Below are 19,909 nucleotides of genomic sequence, written 5' to 3'. Positions count from 1 at the left end.
TTATTTTTTTTTAATTTTTTTTCAACGTTTATTTATTTTTGGGACAGAGCGAGACAGAGCATGAACGGGGGAGGGGCAGAGAGAGAGGGAGACACAGAATCGGAAACAGGCTCCAGGCTCTGAGCCATCAGCCCAGAGCCCGACGCGGGGCTCGAACTCCCGGACCGCGAGATCGTGACCTGGCTGAAGTCAGACGCTTAACCGACTGCGCCACCCAGGCGCTCCAATTAGACTTATTATTAATAACAGTGAAAGGCCAGGAATACTTTCAACTGCCAAATTAGAATTTTAGCCCCAGTTAAACTATCATTTAAGAGTACAAATGACATGCAGATTTTTCAAAGATTGAGATAATTTAGCACATATAAATAAACTCCTTGATAAGCTAACAAACATGTACTTCAAAAAAAAAAAAAAAAACAAACAAACCCAAAATTGAACCCCAAAGGATGAGATGCAAGGAACAGTGGTTAAAGAAACAAAACAGAACAAAAAACTGGTATGCAGGTAGGTAAATCTAAATAAACCCTAAAAACAGTGATGGTCATGATTCATTTTGGGAGACAGTAGAAACACAATGTCAGGCAACAGAAGCATGGAATTTAAGTGAGAAGTGCCTAGAATTAACACACTCCAAGGTCTTTGTGTTATTTTGGAAGAAGATAGAGATTCTGATTAATTTTATATTTCGGGGCACCTGGGTGGATCAGTCAGTTAAGCATTGGACTTCGGCTCAGGTCATGATCTCACTGCTCGTGAGTTCGAGCCCTGTGTTGGGCTCTGCACTGACAGCTCACAGCTAGATGCTCAGAGCCTGCTTTGGATTCTGTCTCCATCTCTCTGCCCCTCCCCCACTGTGCTCTGTCTCCTTCTCTCTCAAATATCAATAAACATTAAAAAAATTAAAAAAGCTTTATATTTCAAGTACACACATTAAGAAATTAAGATTAACCACTAAAAGAATAAATATAATGTATAGTTTCAAAAAAAAAAAAAGAGGCAGGGAAGAGAAACAAGAAAGAAATGTAGACAGGGAACAAATGTGCTAGAGATAAAACCAAATCCTGTATATCCATAATCACAATCCATAACTGGATTAAGCTTTTCGGTTGAGACTTTCTCATATTGAGCCAAAGAAGAAAATATGCAGCTACATGCTGTTTAAGAGATGCATCTGAAATATGACACAGAAAGGGCTGGAAGCAGAGGGGTCTGGAGCAATAGCCTTGCAAATATTTATCAAAAGAAAAGTAATCTTAACATTTGTAATCGTCAGCCAAAATGAACTTTAAAAGAAAAAAATCATAATTAGGGATAAAGAGGGTCAGTTGATAATGACGAAGGAAATAATTCATCAATGAGACATAATCATGAACTTACATGTCCCTAACAATATAGCTTAAAAATACATGAAGCAAAAATCGACAAAATCCACAGTCATGGTGGGGGATTTTAGGGCATCGTCCTCAGAACCCAATAGGTCAAATGGACAAAATATTCCTAAGAACGCAGATAATTTGAACAGTCCTAAAATTTACTACTTGAATATATTTACAACCTTACTCAAACTCTGCACCCTATAATCAGAAAATATACATCCCTTTCAAGCACACACAGAACAAACTGGAACCACATACCAGGGCACAAAGCAAGCCTCAGCAAATAACAGAGAATCTTTATCTCACAAACCGAGTTGTTTTGAACAAAAATGCAGCCTCAAACTCTACCCATTTGGAAACTTAGAAAACAAAACAAAACAATTCCTGTATGATTCAGTGCATAAATCCTAAAGAAAACTGCAAAATATCTACAATAAAATACAACCAAAATTGCAAACCAAAACTGAAGCAACTAAAGCAGCACTTTTTTTTTTAGCACATATTAATGAGCTAAGATACAACACAAAAAGAGAAAAACCCAAAGAAACTCTCAGAAAGGTCTTAATTCTCTCAAAATGTTGACCTTTAAAAAATTTTTTTTAACTTTTATTTATTTTTGAGAGAGAGAGAGAGAGAGAGAGAGGGGGAGGGGCAGAGAGAGAGGGAGACATAGAATCCAAAGCAGGCTCCAGGCTCTGAGCTGTCAGCACAGAGCCCGACGCGGGGCTCGAACCCACAAACTGCAAGATCATGACCTGAGCTTTAGTCAGATGCTCAACTGACTGAGCCACCCAGGCGCCCCAATGTTTATTTATTTTTGAGAGAGAGAGAGAAAGACAGAGTGTGAGCAGGGGAGGGGAAGAGAGAGAGGGAGACAAAGAATCCCAAGCAGGCTCCAGGCTCTGAGCTGTCAGCACAGAGCCCAATGCAGGGCTCGAACCCACAAACCATGAGACGATGAGCTGAGCTGAAGTCTGACGCTTAACCGACTGAGCCACCCAGGCGACCCTAAAAACGTTGATCTTCTGAAGATGAACTATCTGAAGGTGTGGGGCAGTGCCCTTTGTAAGCACCGATGTATGTTCAGGCTAATAAATGCATATGGTTAGAATGCCATCTCTGTCCTCATTACAGGTTGTTCTACAGAGAAGAGGGGGCTTTTTAGATCTACTTTTTTGGGATCAATATATATTTTACCCCTAAGGGGACTCACCAGGAGGAAAATACAGATCGCAGATAACGTATGCTGTACCTATTGCTAAAACGTTCTTTTAACCAAGTATAAGGATTCCATACTTTAGTATAAAGCAGGGCATGGGGATGACGGCATGGTATGATGTCATTTCTTCTCTAGACTATCTTCCTTCAATCCAGAGGAGAAAAAAGTAAGGGAAAAATACACGCTCATTAGAAACAACAAAGGAGAGAATCGATGCTCATTTCCTTTTTTTGTTGGTTTGTTTTAATGACATTCAGACTTTTGAAAACCGCTGAAATCTTTCTGCCTCTAGCCTGAAATAATGCGAAGCATCTATTTTTTGCGGCCAACAGTAATACATCCTGTTCATGATAAATGTTTTAAGTTCCTGAAGTGTCCATAAAAAAAACCTAACCCTTCAGCTTTGACACTGCCCGAGGCTGTTTCGGTAGGGTGAGAGCATGCGTGGAGCCGTGTGTCAGCGTGGAAGGTGGTCCTCCTCCAATCCCCCGTGGAACAAGATGAAATAGAAATACGTGTTTAGAAACTTACACAACAACCAAAGAACAAAACAAGGCAAGTTGTAGTGATTCTATTTATTAATACATGTATCACAAATGTTTCACAATATCAATGCATTCTTGTTGGCATGCTAGACAGAGGCATTGTTTCTGAAGGTCTTCTAAAAATATTTTGACTTTGTTCCCCCTTCACACTCATTTTTAAATTGATTCGATGAGGTCCTCGATGTCTGTAATGTCAATGCAAAGAAAAAATACAGAAGTAAAATAACACAATAGCAATTAATTGGGGAGAAACAGAAGTAATATTTCCTTCACAGGAAGTAACAATACGGCTTGGTAACAGGATTATACAGGTTTCAACCGAGAGGCATAGGTGCACTAAACTGTCTACACATACCCAGGCATGTAACAATAATGAGCAAGGAGGAGGCCACCTAACGCTCAGCAGTTCCCTTCGTGCGTGACGCATGCTTTTTTTCTCCGCATGGACAATTACTGGTGTATCTCTTTACATATCCTAGGCAGCCTGAAGAAGGTAGTAAGAGCCTTAGTAAAGGGAAAACCAAACCAAAGGAGGTTAAGCCAGAAGAACAGCTGGCTAGCTGCTTATCTACATCAAGGGGTATGGCGTTTATCGATCAGGATGAAGGGCTAGCAGGAGCCTTCCACACTACATGCAGGGCCCGGCCGGGCCAGTGATGGTGGGATGACCAGTCACCTACAATGAGCTGCAGTCGGACCAAGTACAGATGGAGGATCTGGTGCGCACGGGGCCTCAGGTGGGGTCCGCTAGGACTGGATGCAGGGAACCTGGCTACACTCTGGCACACGGGGCTTCACAAAACGGAACGCTACACATGATGCGGGCTGGAAGGCGGAGCAGAGACTGTGTGGGCGGGTCAGTTGCACGCTGGGTGGGGGGTTAGGGAGCGCGGGACAGGTGTGTTATGCACTGTGCTCTGACATCCTTTGCAAGTCTTTCAAAGATTGCCGTGGTTCCTTTTTAAAACAGGTCTCTTAGGCCATCGTTCTTGAAAGACTATGAGAGAAATGAAAATATGTCAGTGACTCACCATTAATAAGGACTGAAAAGAAGGTGACAGGCTGAAAAGGGCACTACATTTTGCACAAGAGCAGTGACCACATCTCCTCCCCAGCACCACGGAAACGAGGTTTCAGCACATGCACAGGTGCCCCAGCGAGCAAGTAGTTAAGTGGCCAGGTGGTACCCTTGCCCCTTTGAAGGGTAGTATGTGCCCCAAAGGGAGAACCCCGAAACTGAACGCTCCCCACATCCACTCACCTTCTCCTTACACCATCTCATATTGGTTGGCCGTGATGAACCGGGACAGACAGCAGGCCAGCAGCATGCCGATCAGCTGGTGCCAGAACAAGAAACGAAGACCAGAGTCTCAAGTCACTGAACGACACACGCCTATGACCCTCTAGACGTAATGTTTTTTAAATGTTCGTTTATTTTGCGAGAGAGAGAGAGAGAGAGCACGTGCGAACAGGCGTGTGTGCGCATGAGTGGGGGCGGGGCAGAGAGGGAGGGAGGGAGAGAGAGAGAGAGAGGGAGAGAGAGAGAGAGAGAGAGAGAGAGAGAGAGAGAGAGAATCCCAAGCAGGCTCCACACTGTCGGCACACAGTCCCACTTGGGGCTCGAACTCACGAACCCGTGAGATCATGACCTGAGCCGAAAGCAAGAGTCAGACTCTTAACTGAGCCACCCACGGGCTCCACCCCTGGATGTAATTTTTGACAACTGAGGGTTTTTGCATGTGAGTGAGGAAAAGGGCACTAGAGAAAAAGATCAGAGGTGATCTCAACAGTGGGGTCGAAGACTTCGGGAGTCTCGCCGCTCAGGCAGGACAGCTGGAGGCTCTAGAACTGGCCATAAGGTCCCACTGCAGCTTGCTCTGGCCGCTTGAAAGCAACTTTTGACACATAAGCACTATTTAAATTTGTTCCCGTGTTAGGAGCGTAGTGAAAACACTGAAGGACCACGGAATCCGTGAGGTCTTAACAAAAAGGCCAACATTTAATTCAAAGCTGTAAACACATGCACTGGGAAGAGATCTCAACGTGGTATGCCACCTCAGCCATACCTGGCTGACGCGAGCACAGTTCTTTCCTTGAGACAAGGAGACACTCTTCTTGACCAGGTGAGTTTGCCAGTAAGAAAGTCATGGCTCGTGAGAGGGAGGTGTTAGGGAGGGGAAGGGGAAATCAGGGTTTTCTCTTTGTCTCTAACCATGTAGATATTTTAGGCCTAAACGAGCCCATCCACACTGAAGGCCCAACTCCTAGGTTTTAGGGGCTCTGGAACAACAGAGAGCAGGAGATCCCCACCTCCTCACAAGACTTTGACTTCAGTAGCACAGGTGGATCTGATAAAAGCTGCCGTGACACCATCAAAACATCCTCAAGCACATCTGTTCTGCTTATTGGAAACCAAAATTCTCATTCCTGACTCTGGAGGATCAGCATTCTTTGGACAGGAACCTGACTGTGCACTTGAGATAAGAGGCCTGCAGCTTCTCTTGGCCACATGGAGTCCCTTCTCCTTAAGCAATTGGCCTTTTTTTTTTTTTTTTTTTTTTTTTACTGGATCAAAGGTGGGAATGACCTTTACAGATAATCTGGCGCAGTGTCACTCCAAGTGTGGCCCCAGGACAGCAGCATCAGCATGCCGCGGAACCTTGTTAGAAATGCAAATTCTCAGGGCCTCACCTCAGACTTGTGGGACCACACTCTGAGGCGTGGGGCCCAGAAGTGGTGTTTAAGGGGCCCCTGGCTGGCTCAGTTGGTTAAGTGTCTCTGACTCTTGGTTTCGGCTCAGGTCATGATCTCCCGGTTCGTGGGTTTGAGCCCCGCATTGAATTCCGTGCTGTCAGTGAGGAGCCTGCTTGGGATTCGCTCTCTACCCCTCCCTCTCAGAATCAATAAACTTAAAGGATAAAGAGTTTGTGTTTAAACAAGGCTTCTGGGTGAGAGAAGCACTCGGCGCAGGCCAGGTAGTTGCCCTTATCTTACAGGCGGAACACGTGCAGCCCACACCAGGTCCCAGTGTTGACCTCTGTTCTGTTGGCTTTCCACCCACCCGTTCAGGTTCCCGTCCATCTGGCTACCTCTCTTGCTGAAATCTTAGATTCTTATCTTCCTTTCCAAAAGTAAAACCATGCTGTGAAATATAAAAACTATAGCCTCTGTCAGGTAAGGAAAAACCACCACCTTATTGGGCTCGCCCTCCCTCCTACCAAGGCTCTGGCCAACCTCATTTTGTGCCACAACATACACAGTCCTGTGCACATGGCACCAAACCACCAAAGGAACCATGGCTGTAACCTCGAGAATTCTATGGCAAGTGACACATTAAACACCCCCCCCCCATGATTGTAAGGACTTTGAACCTCGTAGCTCGTCCCTTTTCATTACAACTGCCATTTTCCAGGACCACTGCCATGCCAGAACACAGTGGGAAGGTTTAAAACCCAGATTTCCGCCAAAAAAACATGTGAGCATTAGAGGAATAGCATATTCGAGTATATCCAGCTCTCTAACCCTTCCCACCTCCCAAACCACACTGGTAACTCACATTGAGCTCCACCTGTTCTCCTGGAGGAGGACAGCCCCTTTCCTTGTCCCCCACCCCTACAGCTCGGCCTAGACCCTGTCCTTTCCAGCATACCTCCTCCGTCTCACATTACTGGGGGTTCTTTTCTGCTTCATTTTGCAAACTTCAGAGAGAGAGGGCTTTCAGTGGGCATCTCCTCATTTGATTTCGAGTTCCTAAACTCTTCTTTCTTTGTGAAGCTTATCAGTTTCGTGTTTTCTCGTTGAGCTCATGTGTGCTTGAAACACGATAGTTACCATTATGCTTCATGGTTTGCCACGCTGCTAGAATTCAGTACTTTCCGACGCTCCTGGCCTCTGTGGCAATTCATGAGCCATACAGCCCGAAATCTCTTTAGAGTGTTTAAGTATTGCTTGTATCCAAAATCTCTGATTTCAAGGAAATAGAGCATGTGCCTCCACTTTTTTTTTTTTTTCCCCAGAATGGGAACGGCATCATTCTTAAGCACTGGACATACCTTCTCACAGAAACAATAACTTTTAAAAATATTGGCACAAATAAAAGCTACTTGCTTTTAAACTTACTTTAGTGTATATTTCTGGGGCACGAACACACCTTCCTGTTTGCCCATGGAAAAAGACAGATTCTAAAAATTATTATTTTTAAGTTAATTCATTTATTATTTTTTTTTCTTTTTTTTTTAATTTTTTTTTCAACGTTTATTTATTTTTGGGACAGAGAGAGACAGAGCATGAACGGGGGAGGGGCAGAGAGAGAGGGAGACACAGAATCGGAAACTGGCTCCAGGTTCTGAGCCATCAGCCCAGAGCCTGACGCGGGGCTCGAACTCCCGGACCGCGAGATCGTGACCTGGCCGAAGTCGGACACTTAACCGACTGCGCCACCCAGGCGCTCCTAATTCATTTATTATTTATGAGAGAGAGAGAGTGAGAGAGAGAGAGAGAGAGAGAGAGAGAGAGCGCACACAAGTAGAGAAGAGGCAGAGAGAGAGGGAGACACAGAATCCGAATCAGGCTCCAGGCCCTGAGCTGTCAGCACAGAGCCCAGTATGGGGCTTGAACTCAAGAACTGTGAGATCATGACCTGAGCCAAAGTCAGACGCTTAACTGACTGAGCCACCCAGGCAGCCCTGGAGTTACTGATTTTAAATTTGCTACTGCATTTTTAATCATATTTGCAAGAAACTTTGATCTCTCACCTCCATAAGTACCAATTAAGGGAAAGTCAGGGTTTGGGGGGAAGCATCCTACACTTAATAGCAGCTATTACCAAATGATTTGGGGGGGTACATAACAGAAAGCCTGTTCAGCCAAAGTCATGGAAGACTCAGGGGGAGGACAAATGCTTGCTTGCCACTAGACGGAGAAGTCCATCCTTATTTAGATGATACTTTTTCTCAGGTTAGATATATGTAAAAAGCACCTCAAAGAGCAGAGGTATGTTCTGTGGGGTTCCGGGCTGCCTTTGAGGACCACACTGCTCATATGTATTAAGGATGCAGTACGTAGGCATTTGGACAGACTCCTGCTTTAAACCCCAGACGGAGGCAGAAAAGAAGACCTGGTCTCTTATGCTGGAAACCCCTCAGGACGGAGACCCCAGAACCACCACTCGCCATTCTTGTGGCTGGTGAAATGCCTAATATCATACAGCCTATGGAGTTTTAGTGTCTGTCTAATTTTTGGAGGTAACCTTTTATTTTTCCCACTCTCTGCCTTGTCGGTACTATATTCTACTTTCTTTTGGCTCATGAAAACCTCTGGGAGGTTCTGCTGCTTCAAGAACTGAGAAACTAGGGAGGGGGGAGAGAGAAGAAAGGCCCTCTACTTAACAAAAGGGTGACTCCAGGCTTTCTCAAGGCGCTCTCACATAGACGGCTGAGCGGCCTGGGTGCCGCAAAGCTCTAGGGACGTGGATTGCATCACTGGGGCTTTGCAAATCACAGCAACAGGGCACATTCCTAGAGGTGGGAGAGAGGGGCTGGGGGGTGGGTTGCCCATGTCAGCAAAGGCAAGCGATGTAAGAGGAGATAGGCCAAGGGCGTCCTCCCTGCCATCACCATGGGAACCAAATGTGGCCCAAGACCTGATAGCTGAGGGGCGGAGGGAGGATGGCAAAGTTGTAAAGGCAACTTTTTTTTTAATGTTTATTTTTGAGAGAGAGGGGGAGAGACAGAGTGTGAGCAGGGGAGGGGCAGAGACAGAGGGAGACACAGAATCCGAAGCAGGCTCCAGGGTCCGAGCTGTCAGCACAGAGCTTGATGCTGGGCCCAAACCCACGAACTGCGAGATGGTGGCCTGAGCCGAAGTCGGACACTGAAGCAATTGAGCCACCCAGGTGCCCAAGGCAACTTTCTTAATAAGAAAGTTTCTTAATAAGAAAGTGACAAGCAATAGATCAAAAACTTAGATCTTTATAATGCCTGTGGAGATTTTACACTAATGACTTCAGTGGGAAACTAAATAGAACTTCCAAGTCTTTGGGAAAGTGCCAAGGAATCTGGTTTGACATAAAACTGTACAAATGCTATCTGGGACCATCTCAGGCCCTGAAAGAGGAGTAAGTAAATAGCTCCATTAACTTTCTTTGGCCATGTGTCATCCAGGCTATCAACAGCTTTGTCCTGCCCTCTACATGGGAGAGGTCAACAGGTCCCAGAAAAGAAATCCTGGTTCATAATGAATCATCCCAGCAGCCTATGGGCCCTGGGGGAGGCTCTGCAGGGGTGAGGGTCAGAGCATGGATGGGTAGGAGGAGGATCTGTATTTTGTGATGAGTACCTTCTTGCTTTCAATCCCACAGACTCAAACCCTTGCATTATGAAAGCACACAATGAGTTTCCCTTAGGTGCCACACCTGAGGCAAGAACAAGAGGGATCTTTGGCCCGAAGATCTGACATAGCAGGCCAACTGGAGAAGTCAGAATTATAATCCTGGATCTAGAAGAGCAGCCTAATCTCAAGCAAGCCATTCAAGTCTCCCCGCTTCTGGAAAACGCCTCTACCGACCCCACTCAGGACTGTAACATCTTGTGATGTGGAGAATTAATCCAGCCTAGTGAAGCCCTGTGTCTCTTTACATTGGATGCAGAAGCGTTACCACTTCTCCCCTGCAACACACAGCAGAAAGCCAACCAAGGTGGGAAGGGGCGTCACAAATGGAGTAAGTGTCCCGACCCAGACACCCTCACCTTTGGCTTCCAGGCCATGTTAGGAGCAGGGGAGGTGATATTCTCAGTTTTGTTCCCTCCGTTTCTCTCTCGCTCTATCTCTCCCTGTCTCTCTCCTCTCTCGTGCACAAATATGCACATACATTCTGCTTGAGTGTGTGTCTCTCCAAGCTCTCTTGAGTAAAAGAGAAGCTTTCAAAGATGCAGGGAGGAGATACCCTCTCAAAACACTCCAACCTCCTGCTACAAATTTCTAGGGCAGTGGGACCTGTCCGTCCAGTCCAGACAAGCAGGCTTTCCCTTGAGAGGGCTCAGGCAATGGAAGTTTGTGGAGAGAAATGCCTGCCCAATTCCTGCTGTCCACAAACAGAACTCAAGGGCTTTAAGTTAGCTAACGTGGCTAACGGGACAAAGTTTGCACAGTGTATTAAAAGGCTAGACTTGGCTTAGTTTTCCTTGTACTTTATACCACCTTTAATTTCTGACACAACAGATGGGCAAGGCCAGTTTGTCCCGACAGATGAGAATGATGGATGTCGCAAGAGCAAGTGAGGAAAAGGGCAAGGAGCAGGTAGAGGGCAGGTGAGGAAAGGGGAAGATAGAGAGAGAGAGAGAGCCGGCAAGCACATGAGAGCGTGCTCTGTTCTTTCCTACCTACTTTGGCCTCTACTCAGTAGAACTTCCATTAGTATAGGAGGGCCAAGACATAGGCTGACATGACTGATTCATCTAAACAAGCCAACATTTGCTGAGTTTTACTCTGGCGTTGATCTTCAAAATTTTGAACACTTGTGGCTAAAGCTTCCGTTCTGGGTTGTTGACTAGAGTCAGTATTGCTGGTTCTACCTGAATAGGCATCTATTAAGTGGCCACCACTGTTCCAGAGAGGCCATGGATGGATCTACTGGTACCTGGAAGCCAACTCCAGCTTCCAGGAGCCCCGAGGCTGCTGGCACCATTAAAAACTGCAGCTGCTAGCACATCTGGCTAGTGAAAGCCAGCGATGGCTCTTCTTCTCCCTGCCCCAAGTTGAGCATGGCAGGTCCCAAGTCTTGTACCACTGCACCTGTCTGGTCATGTAGGTGGATGGTATTAGCTATGCAAGGCCACCGGGCTTTGTGTTTTGTTTTCTCATCCCAACCACTATGTGGGACCTTGATGAGACCTAGAATCCCTGCAGAGAGTTTGTTTGGGGGTTCCTTGAGGGGCTTTGGCCCCTCTCTCACTGCCCTAGAGGGCCACAGAACAAACTCGACCATCCCCACGTTGGGGATTTCTTCAAGGTTAGTGCAGACAGCTTAATGCTCATCAGGCAATTGGTCTAAAGCATAAATCCCCACACACCCCTCCACAGGGAAGCATGAGAGAGAAGTAGAAGCGAGGTCTTAATCAGATCCTTCATGACTTGGTTCACCTCACTAATGAAAATAGGAGAATCCCCTGTGCCCCCTCATGGCTACGCAGTAATATTCTTGGATGATAGGTTTTATCCATGAGATTCCAGGCTCTGTGATGCTCTCTTCTCCCCATGGAGAATACTGACATCATGTTCCTTTACGGTTCTAGGATAGCCATTAGGGGAGACCTATATCCCTTCTTCCAACGGGACAGCTGTCCTCAGTCACCAAGCACAAGCCTGGCCTGTCGGAGGCGTTAACCTAACACCACATATACATGTGGTAAACTGGATGTACAAGCTCTCAAGTGCACCTTGCACAACTATATCGGACATGATGTCCTGGAGCCTCTACAATGTCCCCTGGCCATTACAGATACGTCACTGAAGTGTTACTACTCAAGTATGATAGCAATCGGAAGAAAGGGCGGGGCAGCAACTTTCTGCGAAACGTCTTTGGAGACGCATTGGCACCGTTTGTGGTGTCATTCTGTGTCTGTGTGTTGGTGTGTTGAGGGTTCAATTCATTTCCTGAGCTACAAAAAACGAAGTGTGGTAAAAGAATTTTAAAACTGCTGGAAGGAGCACACACTCCTGTTGGATGATTCCACACGCTCTTGTGACATAAAATGTCACACGGGATTTTGTAACCACTGAGGAAGAAAAGCTTTTCGACACACCTGAGCCTAAACCCTCTCTTTGCAAAAACTACTAGGGCAATGTTCTAGTCTCTGATCTAAGTGAAGGTTACACAGGTGTAACATAAAGGTGTGTTCATTTTGTGCTAATTTATTAAGTTGCACATCTATAATTCATGCATTTTTCTATATGTGCCATATTTCAATTACAAAGTTTTAAGAATGGGGGTGCCTGGATGCTTCAGTTGGTTGAGCCTCTCTTGATTTTGGCTCAGGTCATGATCTCACAGTTTGTAAGATCGAGCCCGGTGTGGGGCTCTGTGCTGACAGCACGGAGCCTGCTTGGGATTCTCTGTCTCTCTCTCTGCCCCTTCCCCACTTTTGCCATCTCTCTCAAAATAAATAAATTAAAAAAAAAAGTCTTAAGGACAAACTTGGCTAAAAGAAGTACATCTGCATTACGAGGCAGGAAGGAAGGAGGTATGGGGGCGTCGGGAAGAGGGAAGCATAGTCTGAGAGAGCCAATATTGAATTCGGGCAAGGGAAATTAGAGTGGTGGAGACAGGACGGAGAGAGAGAACATTAATTAGGCTTTGTTAGAAAAACGATCTGTTGGTCTGAAAAAATTCCGAGTTAAACATACATGAAGTTTTCATTTGGTTGTTGAGTATACATGCCAATCCTACCCATAGCAATATCACAGCAACAATGTATCATTGGCTGCGAGATCAGAGGCCTGTGGAGGAGGGCCACATTTTTTAGATTTAGATTTTTAGATTTAGTTTAATCTTGTTCCATCCTTGAGTATGTGTTGTTCACTTCATGTGCAGAATTAGTTCCCCTACTATTTTATAGACACTGGGTGGGGATATAGGGATATAAAATTTAATATACAAAAATTCAGTTTCCTCTAAGAACCAATAGTCCTTAGGAGTAAAACAATGATCACAAAGATAAAGTTTGCTAAATGTAGACTTTCTGGAAAAGGAGACGTCTCGTGCATAATCGACAGGAACTAAGAACAAAACCGGGACAGGTCAACCAGGAAAAAAAAGCCTCCCCCAAATCCAGATCAGCCATTTGATGCTTGGAGTTGTTTATGCTCCAATTAAGCCAGCACTTTGTTCAGTTAACCTCCATTTGACCTACAGAAGAAGCAAGTTGTTTTCTGGAGCTAGTCATTAGTTGAACTGTAACCGATATTCCCTTGATGGCAAAACTTCATTTAAGTTGAAAAAGGAAAATCAATAAACAGATGACCTGAGGACTAATGAGCAAGGAGCTCTGACCCCATCTATCAGCCTTCCCCAAGGAACAGGGAGGCAGGAGGGGAATCCGGAGACCAGGGAGGGAGGCCAGGGCAGGAGGCTGGGGAAGGACAGGCCTGACCGCACAATGACGCAGGCTACCTGGGAGAACGCGATTCCAAAAGCCACTCCAGCGATGATCCCCATGTTTGTCTCCATGAAACTGGTCACCAGATCGTAACAACCCTGCAAACAGAGAGACAGAGAGACAGAGAGACAGAGAGAGAGAGAGAGAGCGAGAGCGAGCGGTGGCCTCAGAGATGTGTTTTACCCAGGCCAGACTGGGCTGTGTTAACTTGAGACACTCCCAGCAAACATTCTGACCCCGCAGTCAGCAAGTACAACTGCAACTCACCCTAGGAACTCTCATTAACATTCTTTTCAAACTTAAAAAAAAAAATCAGAAAAATTCCAAACATACAGAAAGGCACAGAGAGTAGTACAGTGAACCCCGAAGTGACTCCTTCTCTAACCTCGCAATTAACATGTGGCCAATCTTGTTTCATTTAGAGCTCCTCACCTCTCCTCCCCTGGCTGGATTATTTTAAAGCCAGTCCCAGATATATTCTTTCAGCCAGAAATGTTTCCGTAGTAGGGTTAAATATAGCAGGAAATCTGTAAGATCTATGAGGCAAATGCTGTAGAGGTAGGGAAGCAGACTCGAAGGATACAAAGGCATTCCACATCCTTGCACGGAAAGACTCAGCATCACAAACATAGTCACTAGCATTTTGACAACAAATGACAACATCTCAGAAAAATAAAGTGAAATCATCTGGTTAGAGAAGGTGTTTGAATGCCTGCCACCTTTATGGTGTTTTGGGGTTCTTCCTAAGGAGATCATTATTTTATTTTTTTAAAACAGGGAAAAAACCTATGTCTGAAAGTCCTCTTTTCCACAAATTTACTATGTGACCTTGGACAAGTCACTTCCCACTTCTGGAGTCAGTTGACTTTATCCATAAAATGAAGTGAATTTCCCCATAACGTACTATGAAATCTTCAAACGTGATTCAAACCAACACAAGTTTTACCAATTTCAATGGTAGTTTGATACTGATAATGTGAATCACCTTTCTTTAAAATAAACGATCTGGTTGGAGTTCAACAATGTTGCTGAACAAGTTTTTTCACTGTTGTTTTTCAGGATTACATTTTATCAACCTAGTCTAGGTAGCAAGCACCACAGTTTGTGTAGTGCCCATAATGCAAAGGCAAAAGTGGACTCTTCCTGTTAAGTACCCAATAGGTTGAACTCTGTGTGTGCGTGTGCCCGTGTGCATGCACGCGTGTGTGTATATTTATTTGAAACTGGACCACATCAACCTAGATTTCTGAACTGACATAACAGACTCAGAAGACATGGTCTTTTTCCAGTTTTCTGAGAGAGGGCTTCTACTTAAATGTCTAAAGTCTGCAAAAATCAAGACGTTGATTTCAAAAGGGGGCAAAAAGGATTCTTGCTTATCAAGAAAGACACACTAAATTGTAATAATATCTGAAGAACAAAAAAAAAACACCCACGTCTCCCATATTTAAACTCAAAATTTAACACTGTAATAGTTCTCGTAACTTACGAAAATTCTACCAACGCTGTACCTTCTAATGAGTGATATTTTATGTAGCCTTAGTCTGTCTGCAGAGAAGTACATTAACGTAGCAGCAGTGCTTTAACATGTTTCCTTTTTTTATGTGTATTTTTTAGAGAGAGAGAGAGAGAGAGAGCCAGCCAGCCAGCGAGGGGAAGAGAGAGGGGGACAAGAGCTGTATTGACAGCACAGAGCCCGACGCGGGGCTCGAACCTATGAACCGTAACATCATGACCTGAGCTGAAGTCGGATTCTTAACTGACTGAGCCACCCCGGTGCCCTTGACACGTTTTTGATGCAATGGGAAAACTACACTTCTTGGTTACCTGACGCAAATTTGAAGGCTGGGGGCGGGTGGGAAAGGAGATATATGACTGCTTATGAGGAGTTCTGCAAATTGATTCTCTCTTTATTGTAGAAGATTGCTTGCTGATTTCATTTTTACTAGTGAAAGTATAAAACCAAACTACTTTTCAAAAGGTGGTGGAAGGGAGAACAGGTTGAGTTAGGAAGAATTCAAGGTGAGAAAAGAAGAGAGATGGATATTTGAACACTTTGCCAAATGGTAGCAACTAAGACAGAGCTTTGCTGAGGTGGCCGTCATGACCGTATCTTCTCCAGGCCAGTGACGGTCGGGTGGAGGAATGAAGTTCAGTCCAACACCAGTGTTAGGTCAGCTCAAAATATGAAAACACAAACCCAACCATACAAACCAGAGAGAAGCAAGGTGAGTGAGTTTCTTACTCTGCAATATATTTTGGCATAGATATTTTTCCTATGAACTTGGATTCTGCATTTTGCTAATGCATGATTTCTATTCTGTTGTAGGAGATTCCACAATCAATCACATTTTTGACAAGCCCACGCCACATCAGCAAGTGAAACCAGAAAAATGAGGTTCCCGCCATTAGGGCAATTGTGACAAAATCGTTCTCTCCAAACCTTGCTTCTCAAAGTAGGGCTCTTCCAGGGGCAGCAACAGCAACCATCACCTGAGAGTTTGCTAGAAATGCAGAATCTGAGGTCTCGCTCCAGACTCCAGAATCTGCCAAATCCCCAGGTTATTCATTTTTAATGAATTTTAATGAATGTGACCAATATCTCCAGATGTTTCATATGCCCTTTAAAGCTTGAGGAGTACTATTCTAGAAGAAAAGTTCTCACATGGTTTTTCACTCCACAGAAGAGAGCAAATTAATGAAGCCTATCAGAGGGAGGGTTACTTAAAATGAGAAGGATGGAACTGATTTCGCTTTTTTTGTTGTTGTCTCCACAGTGTAAGGGCAAGGCGGAAATAAATGCTTTCCATCTCTAGACTCATCTCCGTTACTCACCACGTGGACCCACAGGCCCATCCTCCAGATCTCAGCACAGACCTGCAGACCACAAGGACTGCTGTGGTATTAGAACACAGGCCGTGTTTGTATCCCACGCCATGGTCCCCACTACACCGTGATCTTACCCGCCCACAACAATCCCTTTTAATTTCCTAAAATGAAAGCCTGGTGGTCCAGGTGTGAGATAAATCTACAGAGACCTGCTAAGTGTCCTAGGAAACATCCAGAAACAGAATAGGTCATTTGCTTGCCCTCTCAGCATGTCGAAATCAACACAGTCGCCAGTGGGAAACAGCTGTCAGTGGCAGATGTTTGATATGAGGAGTAGACAGCTCGTCCCAGGCAGGTTCTGGGAAGAGGTGTATCAGTAGCGGCCAACCAGAATAACCATCTCACTTCCTCTCGTTCTTAAAAAAGGTCAAGAATTCCTATGGAGTAGGGGCTCGGTCAATGCTGTTTAGCCATGTGAACCTGCAGCTATCTCAACATCCTGCTAACAAAACCAAAATAAATTCCATCCCTCACACAAAACAATAAACATCCTGTTTAACTGTTCTCACCTCCCCCCTGCTCTCTGCCCATTATTTGTACAAGGTAGGTTTCTCAGGCTGCCAGGAAAGAGCCAAGAGTCATCCTTCTGTGCTATTAAAGCATAGGGTTCAAGACACCAAAAGACCTACAGGGATTTAGAATATATTTATTCTAGACAACAGGATTCCATAGAACTACAATGTGGCAGTAGTTAAGCCTCCCGGGGGAGGGAGCTGGGGGGTGGCTAACACTTATAAGTATCTACCATTAGTATCTTCACGTCGTCCCCATCTCCTGCCTCTTACAGGTGGGGTATCTGAGCCTCAGCCCCAAGAACTTATCTCAGTGGTTCGTGTGGGCATTGAATGGGAATATCTAATAAGACTTAGTAGACAAATTTCAGTTTTCACTCACTTTTTCTCCACGGAGAAAGCCAGGTCGGAGGAATTAAGCACCTTTTCCAGGTATTTGAGGTGGCCAAGAAAACGTAAAGCAGGATGGGGGCAGGAGGTGGGGTGGGGAGGCAGGGAGTGAGGTCAATTTGTAGGTTATCAATGAAATGGAAAAAATGTTACCCTATCTTTCTTTCTAAGGATCACAGAGATGCACCATAGGCTACGGCTCTCAACTGGCTTTTGAATAGTAACAAAAGACCCTCCAGCCGGGGCCCTGCGGTATCTTTCCTAATAAAGGACACGGTGTGGTGTAGTGGAAGACAGACCTCACCATCATCAGGGTGATGTTTACGTCACAGTTAACATTTAACATCGCAGTTCACGTTTCTCTTGTCTATACTCTGGGCCAGGCACCGTGCTTTAGATACTTTATGTCACTCAATCCTCGTATCAATCCTAGGTGGGGGGGATGATTATCTCCCTTTTACTGATGCGAAAAAGAAGACGGAGAAAGGGTAAGTCACTCGATCAGGGCTGCACAACCAGCAAGTGGCTGAGCCAGAATTTAAACTGGAGTCTGACTCCAGAGCCCATGCTCCTTCCTGACTTGTAGATCTCCACCTTTCACAAAGGAAATTTCGCTGTAATGGAAGACTTTATCCAGGTTGATGGCTGCCTGCTTCAACAAACGACCTCCTGAGACTTTGCTATGCCAACGTCTCACAGCCAAAAGCATTTCTTATCTTTTATAAATTGGAGCGTCCACTGCAGCTGGGTATGCTCGGCGCTTCCTAAAATGGCAGCATAACAACATCTATGGGGGCTCAGTGGGGATGTCCACAAGGAAACCAGAAGTCACCTTACTGATGAGAGGCAAAGGAAGCCTCACGCTTTGGATTCATAAGAAAATTCCAGTAGGAGCAGATGTCCTCTGAGCTAAGACAGGAAGTGGAAGCAGTCAGTACTGAACATCTTAACCTCACGACACCAGTAGCAAGCGATAAGCCCAGAATGACAGAATGAGCTTCTAGAATGGCAACAATGCTCTGTAGCATTTATGCTACAAATACCAACATTAAATGGGTAAAATATAGGAACCATTTCTTAACATTCTAATCTTGAGAACATGGCTATCTTCTATGAATTATTCAGTAGTTGGCCCAGATCACATCAAGTTTTGAAGACCTTGCAAGAACAGAATTTTATCTTAGTAAGAAAAGATAATTTACCCGATGGCTGCGGAACAGCAGGTAAAGTCAACAATAGGGCGTTTTTTCCCCCTCCCTTCTGTTTTACCAAAACATATTTTTTATCTGGAATTTCTCTAAACATTTAAGAACACAGACCCCCTTCACACAGTTTTATCATGCCTTCATCATATTCTCTGTGAAGTGGGATACAGAATTGGTCTTCCTTTTTTCTCTGACTACTGAAATTTTATTTCCTTCATTTTTAGTACATGCTACCTTGCAGATTTCTTTTAGCCCGTCTTTTCCTCTCTCTCTCTCTCTCTCCCTCTCCCTCTCTCTGATTTCTTTGGGAGTCAGGATTCTGACAGTGAGTTGAAGCGGAGTTGCTGATTTCTTTTCCTAGAGCCGAGAACGCCCTAAAATAAAGGCCACCCTCCTGGCAGGAGCAGATGTTGTCTGTCAACTCTAGTCCCCCTTCCTGCTAAGGACTGGCACCCAGCTGTGAATGATTCCATGTTTAGAAGGTAGATTAAGCAGAAGAAAGACAGCCAGAAAGAAGAAAGGCAACATTCCCTGCCTGACATCCGCACCAGGGTGAACAGGAACCGTAGCTAAGCCTCCCTAACCACGCCTGGTAGCTTCTTGCTGACTCACAGCTCACTCCTTCAGGAGCGGACAGCCTCGAGTGCCTCTCCCAGGCAATAAAGGGCTGCGCAGAAAGATCCCGCACTCTCTCCTGGACTACATTTCTAACCCGTTTGTCTCAGTTCCATAGAAACAACAACAAAAAGCCCTCCCCCAAACATTCACCACGGATCCCGTCAGGGCTGACAGGGAGTGTACCTTCTGGTTAACTTTGGTGGCCGCCACAGTCAGATTGTGTAGATCCTGGGAATTGCAGTCGGTTTCGTTCATGCAGCAACTCAGGGGGATGCCGCGCTCCAGGAAGTAGGGGCTGGTGCTCCAGTTGGTGTAGTTCTGCACGCCACAGCAGCTCAGCTGTTAACGGGGGAGGGGAAGAGCCAAAGGGTGCAGGTCAAAGACATAGCGGTCTCCTCCCTCACGACCCTGCACCGTTTAGAAGAGAAACACGGGCCGAGGCCCTGAGTGAACAGGCACAGCTTTGGTGAGTACAGATGAGCTGAGACTCCATTAACTATTATATTCACCGGGAGGCTCAACTGGACTGAGAAAAAGGAAGTCAATCCTAGATTGCGTTTTGTGTTGGCTTCCTTACCAAGTCCACAAAGCAAAGCAGTAGGTTCTCTGGCCTGGATCAGCATCAAAATCAATAGTTGGGTGCTAGTGAAGGTACAGATCAACTAAATCAGGATACTGATGGGGAAGCCGAGACAAAAATGGTTTTAAAAATCTCTTTTTAGGGGTGCCTGGGTGGCTCAGTCGGTTAAGCGGCCGACTTCGGCTCAGGTCACGATCTCACGGCTCATGAGTCCGGACTCCGCTGTCAGTGCAAAGCCCGCTTCAGATCCTCTGTCTCCCTCTCTCTCTGCCCCTCCCCCTCTCGTGGTCACGCTCTCACAAAAATAAATAAACATTAACAAAACTAAAAAGCTCTTTTTAGACCTTATAGATCTACAAGATCTCTACTGGTAAGTAATGGTTTAGGGTGGAGAATGATGTACACAGAGGAAGAGAGA

General features: G+C 45.3%; 1 protein-coding gene across 2 annotated transcripts in view; it reads right to left on the bottom strand.

Annotated features, from left to right (window-relative positions):
* Positions 1–3,158: 3,158 nt before the first annotated feature.
* TSPAN7 (tetraspanin 7) overlaps positions 3,159–19,909 on the bottom strand; it is a 125,289-nt gene continuing 108,538 nt past the window's right edge. The window contains exons 5-8 of one of the 2 annotated variants that reach the window (XM_043571054.1): positions 19,095–19,250; positions 13,312–13,395; positions 4,405–4,480; positions 3,159–4,140 (exon numbers count right to left, since the gene is read on the bottom strand). In XM_043571054.1, coding sequence (XP_043426989.1) covers positions 4,412–4,480; positions 13,312–13,395; positions 19,095–19,250 — 309 coding nt within the window. In that variant the 3' untranslated portion in view covers positions 3,159–4,140; positions 4,405–4,411. The remainder of the gene's footprint in view (positions 4,141–4,404; positions 4,481–13,311; positions 13,396–19,094; positions 19,251–19,909) is intronic. The other variant, XM_043571055.1, reaches the window with a different exon arrangement.

The sequence above is a fragment of the Prionailurus bengalensis genome, chromosome X, assembly GCF_016509475.1.
Source record: "Prionailurus bengalensis isolate Pbe53 chromosome X, Fcat_Pben_1.1_paternal_pri, whole genome shotgun sequence".
NCBI lineage: Eukaryota > Metazoa > Chordata > Mammalia > Carnivora > Felidae > Prionailurus > Prionailurus bengalensis.
The sequence above is the reverse complement of the archived record's forward strand: the minus strand, read 5'-3'. Positions and strand labels throughout refer to the sequence as shown.